The following is a 20,176-nucleotide window of genomic DNA, read 5'->3' as shown; positions in this document are numbered from 1 at the left end:
GAATTTCCGGATGCGCACGCAGACAATTTTGAAGTCTTACGCCATTTTATGCGTGGGAATATTAATGGCACTTATTATTCCGTAATGTAATGATGACATTGATAGCAATTAGAAGTCCATTATAGTACCATATGTTAGATTATTATCACTTTGGATGTCAAGGTATGTTATATACACTTTTGTATCATGTAGGTTAAAGTGTCACTCTTTATTCACAATCAATACATACTCATACATTTTGAGTGATATACCTTTAACTACTTACTTAATAATGCATTTATGGAAAATACAAAAAAAAAATGATAACAAGATTTTAACCGTGAATTTAATAGCTAAAAACGCAAAAATATTAAATGATTGGTGAATGCTTAAAGATTTACTGTAATCTACTATAGTCTCATAAGGTAGAAATACAGTGTTTTCTGCACCTTTATTTCAAATTTAACTCGGTCTCCTTCATAAGAACCATTGTTTTCGACATTTATTCATTCTTTTTGGTATATCAAACATTTGTATTAATGGTGGTAAATATTATTTGGGAGTAAGAGTGCATCTTGAAATCATGATACACACATTTGGCGTGTACGCATTTGTTCGGCAGACAGTCAACTGCCGGAAAAGTTCCTTTTTAACAAAAGGGATACATTTGCTAGCATCATAACCCAGTGTGTGTATGCCAATTGATAAATTGAGTCAAAAATGCTACGTCGGAAGGCAATATTTTGCTTCGAATGAAGACTTATAAATATAATTTTACTTTTTCTTCACCATTTTAACTGAAACATAGCGCAGTCTATGCCGCTTACGGAGCCCCGCCTTCGGTCTTTTACCAGAGTTTGATTGAGAGCTTTGTTTCTTAAAACATTTCGACAAATATTTTCACAATACGGCCGTCTGACGGAGCACTGTCAAAACAAAAGACTGCCCTTTATTTTATTTAAAATGGTGGTGTAAAAGAAAAGTTATCTTTGATTTAAGCCTTTATTTTAAGCAAATTGTTGCCTTCCAACGTAGCATATATGACGTAATTTATCGTGGTATACTCACACTGTAACCCATATTTTGACACAATAACACTTTTATTTTGCAGTTGATTTATTGCTGATGTTAAAACATTCTAAAGATGCATTGACGGATCCCAGATCTTCTACCCAATTGCTGATATACCAGCACCAGTGGATCCGAGGGCTCCTCTGAAAAACAAATCATAAAACATCACATGGTTGAACTACTCCCATTTAAAGCCGATTCCAATACTCGCTTTATGACGCTATGTACTCGCTAAACTCGCTCTAAGGACACTACGCTTTTCGCTTCACAACGCTACTCGCTTTACAACACTGCGTTACTCGCATTAAATCGTTACGCTATTCGCTCTACAATGTTACACTAGTCATTGCACAAGTCTACGCTACGCTAGTCGCTTCCCAACTCTACGCTTGTTGCTAAACGAACCCACGGAACTCGCTTCACGCTTCTAACTCACAACACTACTATCTTCTCAATACTAAGCTAGTCGCTGCAAAACTCTACGCTTGAGTAGTCATTGCACAACTCTAAGCTTTAGTAGTCGCTGCACAACTCTACACTACGCCAGTCTCTGCACAACACTACACTACGCCAGTCGCTGCACAACTCTACGCTACGATAGTCTCTGCACAACTCTACGCAACGCTAGTCGCTGCACAACTCTACACTACGCTAGTCGCTGCACAACTCTAAACTACGCTAGTCGCTGCGCAACTCTACGCTACGCTTGTTGTTGCACAACTCTTTACTACGCTAGTCGCTGCGCAACTCTACACTACGATAGTCGCTGCACAACTCTACACTACGATAGTCGCTGCACAACTCTATGCTACGCTAGTTGCTGCACAGCTCTACACTACGGTAGTCGCTACACAACTCTACGCTACGCTTGTTGTTGCACAACTCTTTACTACGCTAGTCGCTGCGCAACTCTACGCTACGCTAGTTGCTGCACAGCTCTACACTACGGTAGTCGCTACACAACTCTACGCTACGCTAGTTGCTGCACAACTCTTCACTACGTTAGTCGCTGCCCAACTCGCTAGTCGCTGCACAAATCTACACTACGATAGTCGCTACACAACTCTACACTACGATAGTTGCTGCACAACTCTACACAACGATAGTCGCTACACAACTCTACACTACGATATTCGCTGCACAACTCTACATTACGATAGTCGCTACACAACTCTACACAACGATAGTCGCTGCACAACTCTACAGAACGATAGTCGCTACACAACTCTACACAACGATAGTCGCTTCACAACTCTACAAAACGTTAGTCGCTGCACAACTCTACACAACGATAGTCGCTGCACAACTCTACACTACGATAGTCGCTACACAACTCCACACTACGATAGTCGCTACACAACTCTACACTACGATAGTCGCTACACAACTCCACACAACGTTAGTCGCTTCACAACTCTACACAACGTTAGTCGCTGCACAACTCTACACAACGATAGTCGCTACACAACTCCACACTACGATAGTCACTGCACAACTCTACGTTACGCTAGGCGCTTCACAACTCTACACTACGATAGTCGCTGCACAACTCTGCGCTACGCCAGTCGCTGTCCAACTCTACACAATGATAGTCGCTGCACAACTCTACGCTACGTTAGTCGCTGCAAAACTCTACACTACGATAGTCGCTGCACAACTCTACACTACGATAGTCGCTACACAACTCTACACTACGATAGTCACTGCACAACTCTACACTGCGATAGTCGCGACACAACTCTACACTACGATAGTCGCTACACAACTCTACACTACGATAGTCGCTGCACAACTCTACACTACGATAGTCGCTACACAACTCTTCACTGCGATAGTCGCTGCACAACTCTACACTACGATAGTCGCTGCACAACTCTACACTGCGATAGTCGCTGCACAACTCTACACTACGATAGTCGCTGCCCAACTCTACACTACGATAGTCGCTGCCCAACTCTACACTACGATAGTCGCTGCACAACTCTACACTACGATAGACAATTCTACACTGCGATAGTCGCTACACAACTCTACACTACGATAGTCGCTACACAACTCTACACTACGATAGTCGCTGCACAACTCTACACTGCGATAGTCGCTACACAACTCTACACTACGATAGTCGCTGCACAACTCTACACTACGATAGTCGCTACACAACTCTACACTACGATAGTCGCTACACAACTCTACACTACGATAGTCGCTGCACAACTCTACACTGCGATAGTCGCTACACAACTCTACAGTACGATAGTCGCTACACAACTCTACACTACGATAGTCGCTGCACAACTCTACACTACGATAGTCGCTGCACAACTCTACACTACGATAGTCGCTACACAACTCTACACTACGCTAGTCGCTGCACAACTCTACACTACGATAGTCGCTGCACAACTCTACACTACCATAGTCGCTGTCGAACTCTACACTACGATAGTCGCTGCACAACTCTACACTACGATTGTCGCTGCACAACTCTACACTACGATAGTCGCTGTCCAATTCTACGCTACGCTAGTCGCTGCACAACTTAACACTACGATAGTCGCTGCACAACTCTACGCTACGCAAGTCGCTGCACAACTCTACACAACGCTAGTCGCACATATATCTTTTGAAATAGTCTATCATGGCGGTGCCCATAGTGAAAAAGTGTTTTGTGTGTGTTCAACCGCCAATGAACATACTTAATGTCTAAGTGGTGAGAAGTTACATCAGTTATTTCAAGTTTCTCCAAAGTGTCATTAAGAGCAATCAAAATCATTCACTTCCGTACATTGTTTTGTTATCGAATGGGTCTACTTAGCTCAATGATCATTTAGTTAAGCTCCGACGGCCTCATAAAATGTTCGTATATATTGAAGCCTATTTACGAGGTTTATCCCGAAGCTTGCCGGAGTTGGCCGAGTTGTTACGATTATCGCATATATTTGATAGAAAATACATGTGTCTGTTCCCAGTAGTTATATCATAGTCAGAGTTGGTCTAAATAAGTACTGTTGAAAATCGACAAAAAGTCGTAACGCGAAAGAAAATTGTGTATACTAAACGCCAAACGAATAGAAGGGATTACTGTTTTTCGCAGAGTGCGTATCCGGTGTCAAGGTCACATTCGCCGTCATGCCATTTGAAATCAAAAGCGCCGCTAAGAGCCAAGCAATCCTCATGGTTATCGTGCAAATTTGTCGGTTGGTTATTTCTGTAGGAGTAGAACAATAATCAAAAATATAAATGCAATTAATGATTATTTCACGTCAAGATACCGCCACATGGACAAATTGTATTGTTTTAAGAAAAACATCGATTAAAGCCCGAATACGACCTGCTGTAGCGAAAAATACTTTAATATCAAATACAATGTTGAAAACAAAGTATCGAACACTGGTAGCCATTTTTACGGTTCCTTATGCTGACTTTATCTTAACTTTATTTACTGTCAGGACAGCATGATTCAATTTAATTATTCTATAAGTAGAAAACGTTCATCGGCTCATAATACATGTACATACATTCATGAAATCATAGACAGCAGCAAAAGTCAGCAATGGCAATTTTATAATAGTACAGAAGTATGGATGGTGGTGGAAAATGCCCAAATGTATGTATTTATTTGTATTCAAGTTATTAATTTAAGCCGAATACATTTAAATTTGTTTCGGATAAACGATCAATTAAAGTAAAAATTTAATCATATTGCGTTGCGTTTAAATCAAAACAGTATATTCATCTTCAATCCTGTCTATATTATGCTTAAAACAGAAAATATATAATTGTTTCTCTCTAGGAACAATCGTATGTCAACTTCAATACCCGGCCTATTACGAATATATTACCCGAATCTCGAAAAGCTTTTACGTAGATAAAAACGAAGGTTCTACTTAAAGGTAAAATTCAACATCTGACGTAGATTAGAACTCTTTATAATGATCACATATAGATTTTTTGGATATATTACTGAGCCAGTCTTGCTGCATATTGATATGTCATGAGACCAAACAAAACCATAATCAAATGTAAACAGAGTTTCACGGACCTCAGAGGCCCAGGTTCGCCTACCGTTATTAAAAAGGATTTAAGAATAAATGGTATTTTCTAGGATACCCATGGCCGGGCATATGTAACAATTTACACCAATACTTTATGATTCTAAGTACATATTCAAGATAAAGCGGAAAACGTCCAAACTCTCAATCAAACTCTGGTAAAAGACCGAAGGCGGGGCTCCGTAAGCGGCGTCTATGTAGACTGTGCTATGTTTCATTTAAAATGGTGAAGAAATAGTGAAGTTAGCTTTGTGTAAACTCTTCATTCGAAGCAAAATATTGCCTTACGACGTAGCATGACGATACAATTTATCACATGGTATACACACACTGGTTCTATGGCTTCAGACTAGCGTATGTTGAGCACGCGACCATGACAACTTTGGCCCCATATATTTATAGAAGGATGCTACATTCACCGAGATATCTCCATACTTACATACATCTCTAATGAAACATAGCGCAGTCTACGTAGACGCTGCTTACGGAGCCCCGCCTTCGGTCTTCTACCAGAGTTTGATTGAGAGTTTAGTTTCTTAAAACATTTCAACAAACCTTTTCATTATTCATTATACGGCCGTCTAACGGAGCACTGTCGAAACATTATTTTGGAAACAGGTTTGACGAAGTGTTTGAAGAAACTAATCACCTTAACAAACTTCGGTAATAAAACGAAGGCGGGGCTCTTTAAGCGGCATAGTGATAACACGTGATATAAACACACTGGAACGCTAGTATCGTCAAACTATCACGACTAACATACTTACTGTACGTCCCAATCTTGAAAATTGAGCTGCTGGTCGGTCGCCACCCATTTCCAAATACCTTCTATGTCCGCATCGCTCGCTCCAAGCCAAAATATAGTCGTGTTCCGGTAGTCCGTATCTGCATTACAATAAGCTTTTATGACTTATACGTACTTAATTGTGAAATTTATATTAAGAACTGAAGATGTTATTGACCGGAGTCTTTTGTACAATTAACGTTATACTTTGACTTTAACTCAAAGTCACTTGAAAACTGTCTGTAGGGCGGCGAATTTGTCTGGTTCCAATATTTACATACTCAAATGCATAATATGTATTTTGGTCTACATAATTCATTTATTACGAATAACTTACGGATACATCTGCTAGACACATATAGTGTATAGACATGCCAATGCATATCTTAAATGTTAACAAATTATTTCACTGTAGAACCAGAAATATCGGAGATTTATTCAGACCCTGGTGGTGACACTCTTCTTCAGTTTAAAATAAATATAGCATATTATTTGGCGGCCATCTTGGACTCCATCTTGGATATACTTAATTCACAAGAGTTACTAATTATAAACAAGGGATATTCTCCTAACACTACCTATATGAAAATAGTTTGTATAACATCCCAAACACATTTTCGCAACAAAGAGTATTGTGAGCCCAGACTATATCATACCAATCATGCATTATGAAGTCCTACTTCCATAAAATAACATTTGACAAGATTGACACATTTTGTCAAATTAAAAGGTGAACATGCAGTATAACTCAGAACCGACAAAAGCCACAGGGTTCATGTTACATACAACAATAACGTCTTGGGTCTGAGTTTTGACTTTGGCTTAGAAAATTGAAATCTTAATTCTTTCAAAAGATCTCAAAAATAGCATGTTTATACGAAACATGTCTGTTTAATAGAAGATGAGATTGTTTAAACATGGTACAACCATGTTAACAGTATGTGCTCTATTAAAGCAGTTAACTCGAAAAAATGAACTCAACTCATACTTTTAAGAGAGAGCTCATAAAGCATTTAACATCAAAATGAAGATTTGTTTTTCTGAGTCTAAATCTGAAGCACAGAGAGTGATTTGGAGAAAATGATAAAGAAACCGTTTCATCAAGAACACTACGATCGACTTCGTACATAAATCACTCCTATTAACCTAATTCCCCCTTCCCGTTTACCAAATCCCTCATATTGACCTAATCCCTCCTTTTAACCAAATCCCTACTTTTAGCCAAATCCCTCATATTAATCAAATCCCTCATATTAATCAAATTCCTCATATTAATCAAATCCCTCATATTAATCAAATCCCCCATATTAATCAAATCCCTCCTTTTAGCCAAATCCCTCATATTAATCAAATCCCTCATATTAATCAAATCCCTCATATTAGCCAAATCCCTCATATAAACCAAATCCCTCATATTAATCAAATCCCTTCTATTGACCTAATCCCTCATATAAACCAAATCCATCCTATTGACCAAATCCGTCATATTGACCAAATCCCTCATATAAACCAAATCCCTCATATAAACCAAATCCCTCCTATTGACCAAATCCCTCCTATTGACCAAATCCGTCCTATTGACCAAATCCCTCATATAAACCAAATCCGTCCTATTGACCAAATCCCTCCTATTGACCAAATCCCTCCTATTGACCAAATCCCTCCTATTGACCAAATCCGTCCTATTGACCAAATCCCTCCTATTGACCAAATCCCTCCTATTGACCAAATCCCTCCTATTGACCAAATCCGTCCTATTGACCAAATCCCTCATATAAACCAAATCCGTCCTATTGACCAAATCCCTCCTATTGACCAAATCCCTCCTATTGACCAAATCCGTCCTATTGACCAAATCCCTCCTATTGACCAAATCCCTCCTATTGACCAAATCCCTCATATAAACCAAATCCCTATTGACCAAATCCCTCCTATTGACCAAATCCCTCCTATTGACCAAATCCCTCCTATTGACCAAATCCGTCCTATTGACCAAATCCCTCCTATTGACCAAATCCCTCATATTGACCAAATACCTCCTATTGACCAAATCCCTCCTGTTGACCAAATCCCTCCGTTGACCAAATCCCTCATATTGACCAAATCCCTTCTATTAATCAATTCGTCTATTAACAAAATTGCTCCTGAGATTCTTGATGAAACGGTCCGGTGCGTTTTTTGAAATGTATCACCTTGTATAAGTTTAAAAGTAAAATCATTTGCTGGTATATTGTATGGCTTTCGCTAGATCTTTTGGTGAAACTGGTCCCTGAAACTTACCAGGTCTAAACAGCTTCCTTGCAAAATGCATCAAAAATCGGTTTTCGTTATTTGTTTCTATGGTGGCCAGGTATGCGTCTTTATTCTTACAATGTCTGTAAAAGAACGATTTAAATCTTTAACAAATAGTTCTTTCAATATAATCACGATTTTTTTAATTTATTTTATGGCAACGAGTAAGCTCTAATTGAAATTATTAAAATATTTATGCACTCATGTGGGGTTTTATTCACTGATTATATCTTGTCATATACCGATTTATAATGATATTTTACTTAATACGAACTCTTTAAATAAACTTTAAATTGAAAAGTGTACCAAAAACAAGCTTACTCTTGACTGAAGTTTCCCCTTATAGGCTGTTTTTCAAAATACTAAATTGTTACTCTTTGTATTGCGATGTCAATGCCGTCGATACCCCCCCCCCCCCCCCCCCCCCCCGCAACCCATAGCACCGGTGAAAGTGGTATTCTTACATGTGCCTTCAAACCCGACGGAACAAAAGACAAAATGATTTGGATGTGGAAAAATAAAACTTTTGTTCCACAGTATTTCATGAATAGAACCTAACAGCACTAGACAAGAATATACTAAGTTATGTACACTTTAGTTACCCAGGTGTAATAAATCATGTAAACCATAGACGGACCTTTCTCACAATAAAGACATATTTACATTACCTTAAACGGCACTATATAGATTGGTGCAAACTTTTTATAACGCATAAAATGTTTTACTCGTTTGACTGTAGTAATAACAAACTATATTTGTTTTATTTATAAATCAAATTAGTGATTTTGGGGCGTTTTTTAACTAGGGAATTGGCCACAAATAAATCAAAAACCCATTTTAAAAGGCTAATATTGTTTTCACTGTTCACAAATCATATGATCGCTTATCATTAAAGTCAACGGAGTTTAATAATAATGCATTGAAATTTACAAAAATAATGATTGATTTTGCTTTAACCTTTATTGTGTCCCTTTCACCTTCATTGTGTCCCTTTTACCTATAATGTGCCTCTTTAACCTGTAGTGTGCCCCTTTAACTTAAAGTGTGCCTCTTTAACCTGTATTTAACCTCTTTACACTATAGTGTGGCCCTATAACCTGTATTGTGCCCCCTTAACCTATAGTGTGTACCTTTAACCTGTCTTGTACCCCTTTAACCTGTATTGTACCCCTTTAATCTGTATTGTACCCCTTTAACCTGTAGTGTGGCCCTATAACCTGTATTGTGCCCCCTTAACCTATAGTGTGTACCTTTAACCTGTATTGTACCCCTTTAACATGTATTGTACCCCTTTAACCTGTATTGTACCCCTTTAACATGTATTGTACCCCTTTAACCTGTATTGTACCCCTTTAACCTGTATTTTAACCTGTATTGTACCCCTTTAACCTGTATTGTACCCCTTTAACATGTATTGTACCCCTTTAACCTGTATTGTACCCCTTTAATCTGTATTGTGCCCCCTTAACCTATAGTGTGTACCTTTAACCTGTATTGTATCCCTTTAACCTATAGTGAATCCTTTTAACCTTTATAGTGCCCCTTTAGACACCACTCACCAGGGCTTGATTCCAGTTGAGTCTTTTTTCGTCGTAGAAGTAGTAGCACGAGTCTTCATACGGGAGCCAGCCATCCTGACAGCATGAATTCCCTTCTGTTTAGAAAGAAAAACCCCATATAGTAAGGTTTACGCTAATACGAATATTTATGATTCCACAGTATTTGAACTGTATAAACAGCCATTTCTTAAAAAATAAAAACTTATTACATAAATATTGATTCGAAAAATCGATCGTACGATATAGTTGCTTAAAAGATGGCACCAATAAGTATTGCAAAGGAGGATATAAATACATTCTGGCAAACTCTTTGGGAGCACAAACTACATACAAAGTTTCTGATTGGTTGAAATTGTTCATTGGCAGCAATGTAAGGTGTAACAATGGAAATGCACACAATGACACCACCCACACCACCTCCGCCAATTCATAGTACCACCGTCGTAAGCGGTATTCTATGTCCATGTGTTATTTAACCATATTGAACCATCTAAATGATCATGAAGTGCTAGAAAATAGTTACCAACAATGTGGACAAACTGTACACTAATAAAGTTTTTTTAATTAAGCAATGCGATCAAACGTTGTAGATAATATATGTAAGTCTCTTCGCGAATAATTCCCAAACTTTAGTTGTGAAATAAAGGTAAACAGGACATCAGCCTAAGTATGAACTTTCAACAACCAACATATCTATGATAACCAGGGTCAGTGATAACGAACAGTTTCAAGTCCGACTTTAGGTTCAGACTGAGGAAAAAAAAATTGAAATAACAAAGAATCATCCTTTAAGTTTTCCAATTAGTTTTTAAAAAAACAATTGAAAGTTATGGTACAAATTAAGATTGCAATTAAACCGTGCAAATGTTTTCATCAATACTCAACTGGAGGGGGAAAGTTACATTAAAATTTATATTTTCAGCGTTTCCATTTTAACTCCGACTTGAGACGGGCGTAGATTGGTCCCCTGTACTGCCACATCGTTTATCTTGACAAAACAACAGCCTACCTGCTATCAAAATCAAAGAGCAAAATGCAATCACAGCTAAGATGACGTCCATTGGGTTCTTTTAGTCCGGCTTATGTTCTTTTGAATAACCTCAATTTCAAAATGTGTTCTCCATTAGCTAGTTAAATAATTGCCTTGTATTTCCTTATCTGATAAGGTCAGCTACATACAAGGTGTCAACTTTAAGGACATAGTTGAATAAGATCAGTTCACACATATATGATATGTTGGCAACAAAATGGTCTTTCAAGTCGTTGTCATCGTCGACGGCGTAATCAGCGTGCAGAATATCCATAACTTTGACAATAAATTAGAAACGATCGATACAGTCAAATAAAGCTTCTTACACATGTTGCTAGAAGCAATGTGCATATGTAACAGGGGCCACTAACCCTGAATTTAATGTATTCTGAATTATGTCTCGGTTTCCGTAGCAATTGGTTTTCCAATCTGGTACGTTTAAGAACACCCACACGTAGCGTTTTATGTTAGGTTTTAGGAACTTCTGTCCTTAAAACCTATAAAATACCATATCCATAAAACCTATTAAACTTACTTATAATAAAACCAATGAAACCTAATGTCCATATAACCTTTTAAAAATGTCCATAAAACCTATTAAACCTGATGTCAGTAAAACCTATAAAACCTTCTGTCCAAAAAAAAACGGTGAAACCTTTTGTCCATAAAAGCGGTAAAACCTTCTGTCAATAAAACCGGTAAAACCTACTGTCAAAAAAACCGGTAAGACCTGCTGTTCATAAAACATATAAAACCTACTGCCATTTAAATCTATAAAACCTACTGACCATAAAACCGGAAAAACCTACTGACCATAAAACCGGTAAAACCTACTGACCATAAAACCTATAAAACCTTCCGTCCATAAAACCTTCGGACTCCACACACGTTGACCAGCCCAATTGCGTTCATACCCCGATAATGACATCAACCCCGCAATTCATTCCTTAAATAAAATCTAGTGTCCATAAAACCTATGAAGCCCAGTGTCCATTTAACCAATTATTAAAACCTAGTGTCCATAAACCTATAAAAGTCTTCTATCCATAAAGCTTACATTCCGTAAAACCTATTGTCCATACGGAGCGACAGATCATTACGACGAAAATAAGGATCCTATTCAAGGCAATATAGCGATCATCAATATATATGTTAAACTAGGTCAACATGGCATTTGATTATATCAAGAAATACAATAATAATAATATAATTATATAAACATTTAGCGAACAAATACTAGTAACTCGTTTACATCAAACAAACATCCTATAATATCAACAATTATATGAAAAGCATTTATAAATAATTGTTTTCAGGGTCACCTGTTTATTGATGAACGACCAGTCTATTTCAACTGTTGTGTTTTATTTTCGAATTTGTGTTGTTCTTGTTTTGTTTGCTTTAGGTTTACATTTGGACCAATGACATCATAGAAAATATTTTCCCTATAGCGTAGATTCGCAGCGTAATCAGGATAATTGGTTTTGATTTATACTTTTTAAAGATATTGGGTTGTTTTTGTCATCTTATTTTAATACAACAATTCAAGCTACAGGATCATGCCAGGTAACCAGAGATCCTGTTTCAAAACAATAAAGAAGTAGCCATCATGGAAAGGATTCTTTAACAGTTTTTCGTCCATCTGTCTACCGCTAGTAAACAAAGTAGCAGCCATCATGGATAGGCTGCTGCAACGGTTTTTCGTTCATCTCTATACTGCTATTAAACAAAGAAGCAGCAATCATGGAAAGGCTGCTGTAACGGTTTCTCGTTCGTCTCACTACCGCTGTAAAAATAAAGAAGCAGCCATCATGGAAAGGCTGCTGTAACGGTTTCTCGTTCGTCTCACTACCGCTGTAAAACAAAGAAGCAGCCATCATGGAAAGGCTGCTGTAACGGTTTCTCGTTCGTCTCACTACCGCTGTAAAACAAAGAAGCAGCAATCATGGAAAGGCTGCTGTAACGGTTTCTCGTTCGTCTCACTACCGCTGTAATAACAAAGAAGCAGCCATCATGGAAAGGCTGCTGTAACGGTTTCTCGTTCGTCTCACTACCGCTGTAAAACAAAGAAGCAGCAATCATGGAAAGGCTGCTGTAACGGTTTCTCGTTCATCTTTCTACCGCTAGTAAATAAAGAAGCAGCCATCATGAAAAGGCCTCTGTACCGGTTTCTCGTTTGTTTCTTTACCGTTGTTACTCAAAGAAGCAGTCATCATGGTAAAGTTTCTGCAACGGTTTTGCGTCCTTTTCTCTACCGCTGTTAAAGAAAGAAGCAATCATCATGGAAAAGCCTCTGAAATTTTTTTTTGTTTGTCTCTAATAGGCTGTTAAACAAAGAAACAACCATCAGGGAAAGGCTGCTGTAACGGTTTCTCGTTCGTCTCACTACCGCTGTAAAACAAAGAAGCAGCAATCATGGAAAGGCTGCTGTAACGGTTTCTCGTTCGTCTCACTATCGCTGTAAAACAAAGAAGCAGACATCATGGAAAGGCTCATGAAACGGTTTTCTCTTTCGTCTCTTAACCGTTGTTAATCAAAGAAGCAGTCATAATGGAAAGGCATCTGTAACAGTTTTTCCTTCTTCTATCTACCGCTGTTAAACAAAGAAGCAACCATCATTGTAAGGCCTTTTGCAACGGTTTCTCATTTGTCTCACTACCGCTGTTAAAGAAAGAAGGAGCCATAATGGAAAGTCCTCTGTAACGGTTTCTCATTTGTCTCACTACCGCTGTTAAAGAAAGAAGGAGCCATAATGGAAAGTCCTCTGTAACGGTTTCTCATTTGTCTCACTACCGCTGTTAAAGAAAGAAGGAGCCATAATGGAAAGTCCTTTGTAACGGTTTCTCATTTGTCTCACTACCGCTGTTAAAGAAAGAAGGAGCAATAATGGAAAGTCCTCTGTAACGGTTTCTCATTTGTCTCACTACCGCTGTTAAATAAAGAAGGAGCCTTAATGGAAAGTCCTCTGTAACGGTTTCTCATTTGTCTCACTACCGCTGTTAAAGAAAGAAGGAGCCATAATGGAAAGTCCTCTGTAACGATTTCTCATTTGTCTCACTACCGCTGTTAAAGAAAGAAGGAGCCATAATGGAAAGTCCTCTGTAACGGTTTCTCGATAAGTATCGTAATTCTTATGAGCGCAAATATGTATCCATTGCCATACCTTAATGTTTTCAGAACTTGTGCCTTTTGGCATATTTACCTCATACCCAGTGGGTTGTTTTGGTCGTTGTTGCTACTACTAGTGCCTCTTTTTATTTGCTAAAGTTCATGCTTGCCATTTCTAATTCGCCGTTTAAACTATCCTTTATTCGGGTGTGCGATGCGCGATGCGCGCCCTTGTATCCAGCCCATGAACTGAACGTAAATACAATTGTGCCAGGATTTGTTTGTACCGTTTGTCCGTCCGTTGTTGTTTTAACAAGCTTTAAGATACCGATCTGCATTATTTGGATTGGATGTCTAAGATCCCATAGTATTTTGGTATTATATGAAAGAGTTTCGTGTGAAAGAAGAAATTAACAAAAAGGCTGATAAATGTTATCAATGTTATCTTTTTTATTTTGTCAATCTACCTGTACATTTAAGACTAATCTATCCAATAGCAGAGAGCGGGTTCGTACCTCCTGTGCTAGTGCCTCTGAAAAGTGTGAGAAAAAACAACAACAGTTAAGCATTTTAAAATAAATGTATTTCGTTTAAAGGTAAATATTTATCATCTTTTTAGCAAAGGTAGAATATGTGATTATGATCACTTAATATAATTGATGATTCTTTGTTATACATGTATTTACAATATATTTAGGAAGGACGATACTTCGGTAGTACAAGCTATATCAATAGTATGAGAATAACAGTCTTGATTTGATTTAAACTGAATGAAATGTGAAATACCGTCAATTCTGATATTTATATGTTTTTAATTGGCAAAGTGGTGATCAACTCAGACCCATATAATCTCACATATGCTGCTCAGCGAAGCGTACAAAAACATAAACAGTGAGGCATTGATAATAGGCATACTCCATGACATGCCACTTACCAGTGTACGATCTCCCTTGCTGGAGCAAACATCTGATGACGACCCATTGAGATATATTTTATGAATGATCTGGACTTTCAAAATAACGTTTCAAATTTCAGCTGATATATTTAAGTTTTACGCTTACTTTCAACTATTCAAAAGTAGGGATCTGATTGACTGGCGCAATGGTAGTCAGATGTTGACCTGCTATTGGTCGTCCTCAGATGAACATACAATTCGTACATCGAGGATAAGATTTAATCTTATTGCATAAGCGCTAAGTCGATAATACCTCGACTACGGGTATTTACCAATCGTATTTTGCGCAAATGTAAGCCCGTAATAGCCTACAAACTGTCACAAATACTCACTGTACTTCACACTACTCCTTTGTTAGCACCGCAATAAGCATCAGCCAAAGTCATAGCATTTTATCGCCGAAACTTGACACATTGTTGAGTGGTCCATAAACTGAGTTATTGGAATTATCTAGACAATACAAAATTGATATGGACTGTCCCAAATACTCACTGCACCTCACACAAGCGAAATATAGGTGTTGGGCATCACAACAGACGCCATGTGACATGCAGACTTAGCTTACGATATCAGGGTCTACCACTTTGGCCATTGATCCGTAAACGGATATTATTAAGTAATAATAATAATAATATTCCGGATACAAACTTACTGCATTTCACACAGGGGGAAGCCATGCTCAGCATCACACTCCACATCATGCCACATGAAGTCGTATTCACCTTTTATAACCAGACAATCCTCGTGGTTGTCATGGATACTGGAAGGCTGGTTGTTGCTGGCAATTTAAAAGTATTTGAATTGGTTATTCGTTTGTGATCGAATTGTCAATTTTGGATAGTATGATGCCGAAAATACATCACTTTACATGAATAAAATGGTATGTTGTCCATGTCCCTGTGTGTTTACCCGATTAAAATAGCGCATAATGGTTTTCCGGTCCATAGTGTGTATATTTGGCATGTGACAGTCACTTGATAGACGCTTTTCTTTAAAATATACTGAACATACCCAGTATATTTCGAGTTGAAAATATACGCAAAAACTGCGAAAGATACATGTGTCGTAAGCAATGTAATATTTTAGTTACTAAGATGAAACTAGTTGTAAAGTTTTTGACAATTTTCTTTTTTCTTGCATTTTTATCATCAAGTGTCTAGTCACTTTTTAAAACATAACATTCCTGGTTTGTCTATTACTCGAAACAAATGAACTCAACTCATACTTTTAAGAGAGTACTCATAAAACATTTTATTGGCAGCAATGAAAAGAGTCGCATTTTAAGGCGGTACCGAACGATCCCTGGTAAACATCCCTAGTTGTTTACATTTTAAATGGCGAGTGTTGTTTGTGAATGTGTGTACGTGTTATTGTTCTGTATTTCTGGCCTTGGCATTGTGTCATTGAACGGGGTTTATGTTTAATCTTTTGACTACTGGTTTCCGTGGTATACATTCTATAAGTTGTGTGTTGTTCGCGAATGTTTGTGTTGTTGGTTTCAGATTCTGGCTTTAACACGGGCGTTATATTAAAGCTTTTGACAACTGGTTCATGTCGTTCTTGATATAAATATTGTCAACGTCCTTTCAGCACCGGCTTCAACACTATTGTATTTCCTAAAGTCAGTAAGACACAAGTTTATTTAACGAGTCCAAAGAATCATGAATGACTATCTAAACCGTGGACTTCCAGGGCGATATTCTACAGCCGCCATACTGTAGTTGACGAATGATATAGTGATACGTTTGTTTTGAATATAACACCAAGTCTATCACCGTCACCCTAACTCAGCTTGAGGGATTAAGGTTTTTAAATCCCACATTTGATAATTAATAATAGGAGAGCTACGGCAATGATATACATGTACAATTTCAATCACGAGGTTTTAGAAACTATTGTGTACCTTAGTGTCAAGCTTAACAGGTAATAAGTAGAGTGTGTATATGTGAATATGGTTGTTGTTAAGCTTCATGCTTCTTATTTCAAAGTAATACTGCTTACCATTTTGGTTATACCGTTAATGCATAAATAAAAACCAAGAACACCTTCTTTAAACAGCCAACTTCAAATACCTAACATCCCAATTCTCGAAGTTCAGCTCCTCATCTGTAGCCACCCACTTCCATATTCCTTCAATGTCGTCGTCACTCGCTCCAAGCCAAAACATTGTGTTCACCCGACTATGAGTGGCTTTTGAAAATAACATAAAAATAACTTTTTGTACTAGTTTCAAGTTTCAAATTACCGGTCAATAGATTCTGCTACATGTACGGTCAAGAATTTGGTATGCAGTTAATAGTTCCGGGTTTACTTGTTTGGGCTTATTGTATAATGAGAATGAAAATAAATGTGTTAACTTCTAACGACCCGAAGTGGTGTGTTAATATTTCGTATATTTTACCGAACATTTTATCGTACAAATAATTATTTTAATGCACTTAAGATGTGTTTGATTGAACAAAGCTAATAATGTTCACTTGCTACAAAAACTTTTTGTTGTGAAAAAAGCAAGCCGCACCTACCAGTTGCATGACGTCATCGGTTCTTATTACATTTTTGACGAGATTCGGACCGGCCAAACATATGATATGGACCGCTGACGTCATAAAACTGGATTTTTATCAAAGTACAGTGATATACGGACCGATCGAGTTTAAATTAAAAAAAGAAGGTACACATTTATGTTAGGTATAATATAACATAATATTAATCACTCCTGTTAGAACAATGTTACGCAAGAGTACGGTTTTGTAATGAAAAGAAACCAACGTGTCCGACTTTGTGATCACAAATCAAATTCAGTGTACGTAGTGAAGCCCGACCTTATTGTGATATTGGTTACAATAACAATGTAACGTCGTAACTTCCGATTCTCTATTCTGCCAAATGCTTATACCACCCCTTAGTCCAATGGAAAATTCCTCCGCAAACATCCATACTTACTGCCGAAAATGGTTACAAAATAATCATGGATATTTCATAGTTATCCAGGTAATATGCTACTTATTAAGTGGGATTCGCAAACCATAACTATATAACCTGTTAGTGTTGTACAACATGAAAATGTTACAGGTCGCAGTTCTGGGCACTTTCAAGCCTGTTTTTAATCTTATGATATTTATCTTATCAAAATGTTTAATAGCAAATTTTCACTAAATAGCTAGATAATTATCGCAAAAATTAAGTGGTAAACACGAACAATTCGCAAACGTTATCGGGTATCTTACGGCAACCATACAAAAGGTACCAAAACATTTTTTTAAAGATGCACTCTTACTCCCAAATAAGATTTACCACAATTAATAAAATTGTTTTGATATAGCAAAAAGGATGAATTATGGTTCTTATGAAGGGAATGGAGTTTAATTTGAAAGAAAGGTGCAGAAAACATGATATTTCTACCTTGTGAGACTATATCAGATCATAGTAAATCCTTTAGCATTCACCAATCATTTAATATGTTTGCGTTTTCAGCTATTAAAAACACGGTTACAATCTTGTTATTAGTAATTAACATTTTCCCTAAATGTATTATTTAGTAAGTAGTTGAAGGTTTATCACTCAAAATTTATATTTGTAATACATGAGTATGTATTGATTTTGAATAAGAGTGTCACTTCAATACATCTTTGTAAATTCTGTCATCCGCTTCGCGATTTGGTGATATCCGCATTTCATATTAATTACAGACAATGAAGAGGCTAACTTACTGTTGCGGAAAAGCTTCCCTGCAAAATGCACGAGGAATCGGTTCTCATTTGCTGTTTCTACAGTGACCAGTTCAGCATCCTTGTTCTTGCAAAATGTCTGAAGATACAGGTACAGGAATAGGTGTCTCTTAATCATATAATTACATAACTTGCCTCTTGCTCTATTATTATAAGATGTTCCGAAAAGATTGTAAGTCATATCAGGTTTTTCGAGCATAATGCACAGAAAGAATTAACCCTGGTTACGGCTACCCTGGTTTCTTTAACTTGCACCAGTGTATATCATTGTCACACGGGAACCCCCCTCCCCGCATTTAACGTCCACCGCAAGACGATAAGCATATTGTTTAAGTGGTGCGGCGGGGATCGAACCCTGGCCCCAATATCACGAAAATACTTAAGTCAAATCTCAATCTCAGTCTCAACTCATTTTTCCACATTACAGTATGACATTATTTAAAATTACTAATGTTTTACTATTTTTAAAACACATTCTCACAAGCATTATGTTGATTAACATTATTGTTCAATGTTCTTGAAAACAATTATTTCTACAGCACAAAATGTACTTGAGTCAAACTCAAAAATAATAAATTTGACTCAAGTACAATTATTGCTCTCAAATATTTTTTTCTGTAAGATATTTATCAATTTTTTAATCAACATAATGAATGAGAGAATGCGATTTTAAAAAAAGGTAAAACATTTACAATTTTGAATCATATGATGCTGTTATTTGATAAAAAGAGTAAAGACTGAGATTGAGATTTGACTTGAGTATTTTCGTGATATTGGGGCGTGGTTTGACAGTCAAGCTTGTTACCACTAGACCACGAATCCACCACATTTATAATAAAGACGTCATTTTGTGGCTTATATATCGCGCCTCCATTATGTCGCCATTGGTCAAGAACTGGTCACGCGGTGACCCTACATTTTTCCATATTGGGCCATTTAATTATGTCGTTCCAAAATGGCGTCTGTTTTCCGATTCCGATGATAAATGAAACATATATCATACACGTTTAATACAACATTGTATACGCTTAGTTTTATAAGGCAATACGGCAATCGAAATCTATACGGGCAGTGAAAGTATCAGAACTGGTATTTTCACTGCAGTGAAAATAACGGTAGTGAAAAAACCAACATGATATTGACCACAAAACATATAAGACACATACAATCCCCAACATGTTGGAGTGTGGACATCATTCGGTGGATATCCGTTTATACCATTACAGGCAAATTACACTCAATAAATGTCACTTACCAAGGCATCGTTCCAATTGAGAAGGTTCTCGTCAAAGAAATAGTAGCATGAACCCTTGTATGGCAGCCAGCCGTTCTTACAACACGTGGAGCTTGCCCCTGGTACAGACAAAATTTCAGAGTAAAAAAACATGCAAATGAAAAGGCAGTTCCTGTTTTTACAACATCATTATAATGTGAGTTTGTTTAGTGGTCGCCAAGCCGGACGTGTATTTTTCTACGTGTTCTCCGGTTTCCCCCACAACACAAGACCACATTGTCGCATAAAATTATTCCAAGCAGAGTAGCTTCGTATATTGTAATATAACGTTCATTACAATAGTTGTAAAATATACAAAGTTTAAAGAAGCATTATTATAAT

The 20,176-nt window shown here is 37.4% G+C and overlaps 2 protein-coding genes across 2 annotated transcripts; both read right to left on the bottom strand.

Annotated features, from left to right (window-relative positions):
- Window positions 1-1,077: 1,077 nt before the first annotated feature.
- Window positions 1,078-8,254, bottom strand: LOC128205422 (perlucin-like protein). The gene is made up of 4 exons (XM_052907026.1): window positions 8,170-8,254; window positions 5,873-5,990; window positions 4,136-4,261; window positions 1,078-1,193 (listed from the first exon to the last, which is right to left on the bottom strand). Exons 1-4 carry the CDS (start codon window positions 8,198-8,200, stop codon window positions 1,148-1,150), a joined length of 321 nt encoding a protein of 106 aa, XP_052762986.1. The 5' UTR covers window positions 8,201-8,254; the 3' UTR covers window positions 1,078-1,147.
- A 6,050-nt stretch (window positions 8,255-14,304) lies between these two features.
- On the bottom strand, window positions 14,305-19,824 carry LOC128205184 (perlucin-like). Its single transcript, XM_052906658.1, has 5 exons — window positions 19,817-19,824; window positions 18,544-18,640; window positions 16,906-17,023; window positions 15,486-15,611; window positions 14,305-14,410 (listed from the first exon to the last, which is right to left on the bottom strand). Exons 3-5 carry the CDS (start codon window positions 16,998-17,000, stop codon window positions 14,365-14,367), a joined length of 267 nt encoding a protein of 88 aa, XP_052762618.1. The 5' UTR covers window positions 17,001-17,023; window positions 18,544-18,640; window positions 19,817-19,824; the 3' UTR covers window positions 14,305-14,364.
- Between the last annotated feature and the right edge of the window lie 352 nt (window positions 19,825-20,176).

This window comes from Mya arenaria, chromosome 10, assembly GCF_026914265.1.
Source record: "Mya arenaria isolate MELC-2E11 chromosome 10, ASM2691426v1".
NCBI classification, from domain to species: domain Eukaryota; kingdom Metazoa; phylum Mollusca; class Bivalvia; order Myida; family Myidae; genus Mya; species Mya arenaria.
Note: the sequence above shows the minus strand (reverse complement) of the source record. Positions and strands in the feature narration are given on the sequence as shown.

Bases quoted from the DNA above. Each gene is read 5' to 3' on its own strand.
- LOC128205184 (XM_052906658.1), bottom strand. From the start codon at position 17,000: ATGTTTTGGCTTGGAGCGAGTGACGACGACATTGAAGGAATATGGAAG. The intron at 15,612-16,905 runs GTATTTGAAGTT...TTAAATTGCCAG, and splicing joins TTCGAGAATTGGGATGTTAG to CAACAACCAGCCTTCCAGTA. The intron at 14,411-15,485 runs GTAAGTTTGTAT...CACACTTTTCAG, and splicing joins TTCCCCCTGTGTGAAATGCA to AGGCACTAGCACAGGAGGTA.
- LOC128205422 (XM_052907026.1), bottom strand. From the start codon at position 8,200: ATGCATTTTGCAAGGAAGCTGTTTAGACCTG. The intron at 5,991-8,169 runs GTAAGTTTCAGG...ATTGTAATGCAG, and splicing joins AAGGAAGCTGTTTAGACCTG to ATACGGACTACCGGAACACG. The intron at 1,194-4,135 runs GTAATCCCTTCT...TTTGTTTTTCAG, and splicing joins TACGCACTCTGCGAAAAACA to AGGAGCCCTCGGATCCACTG.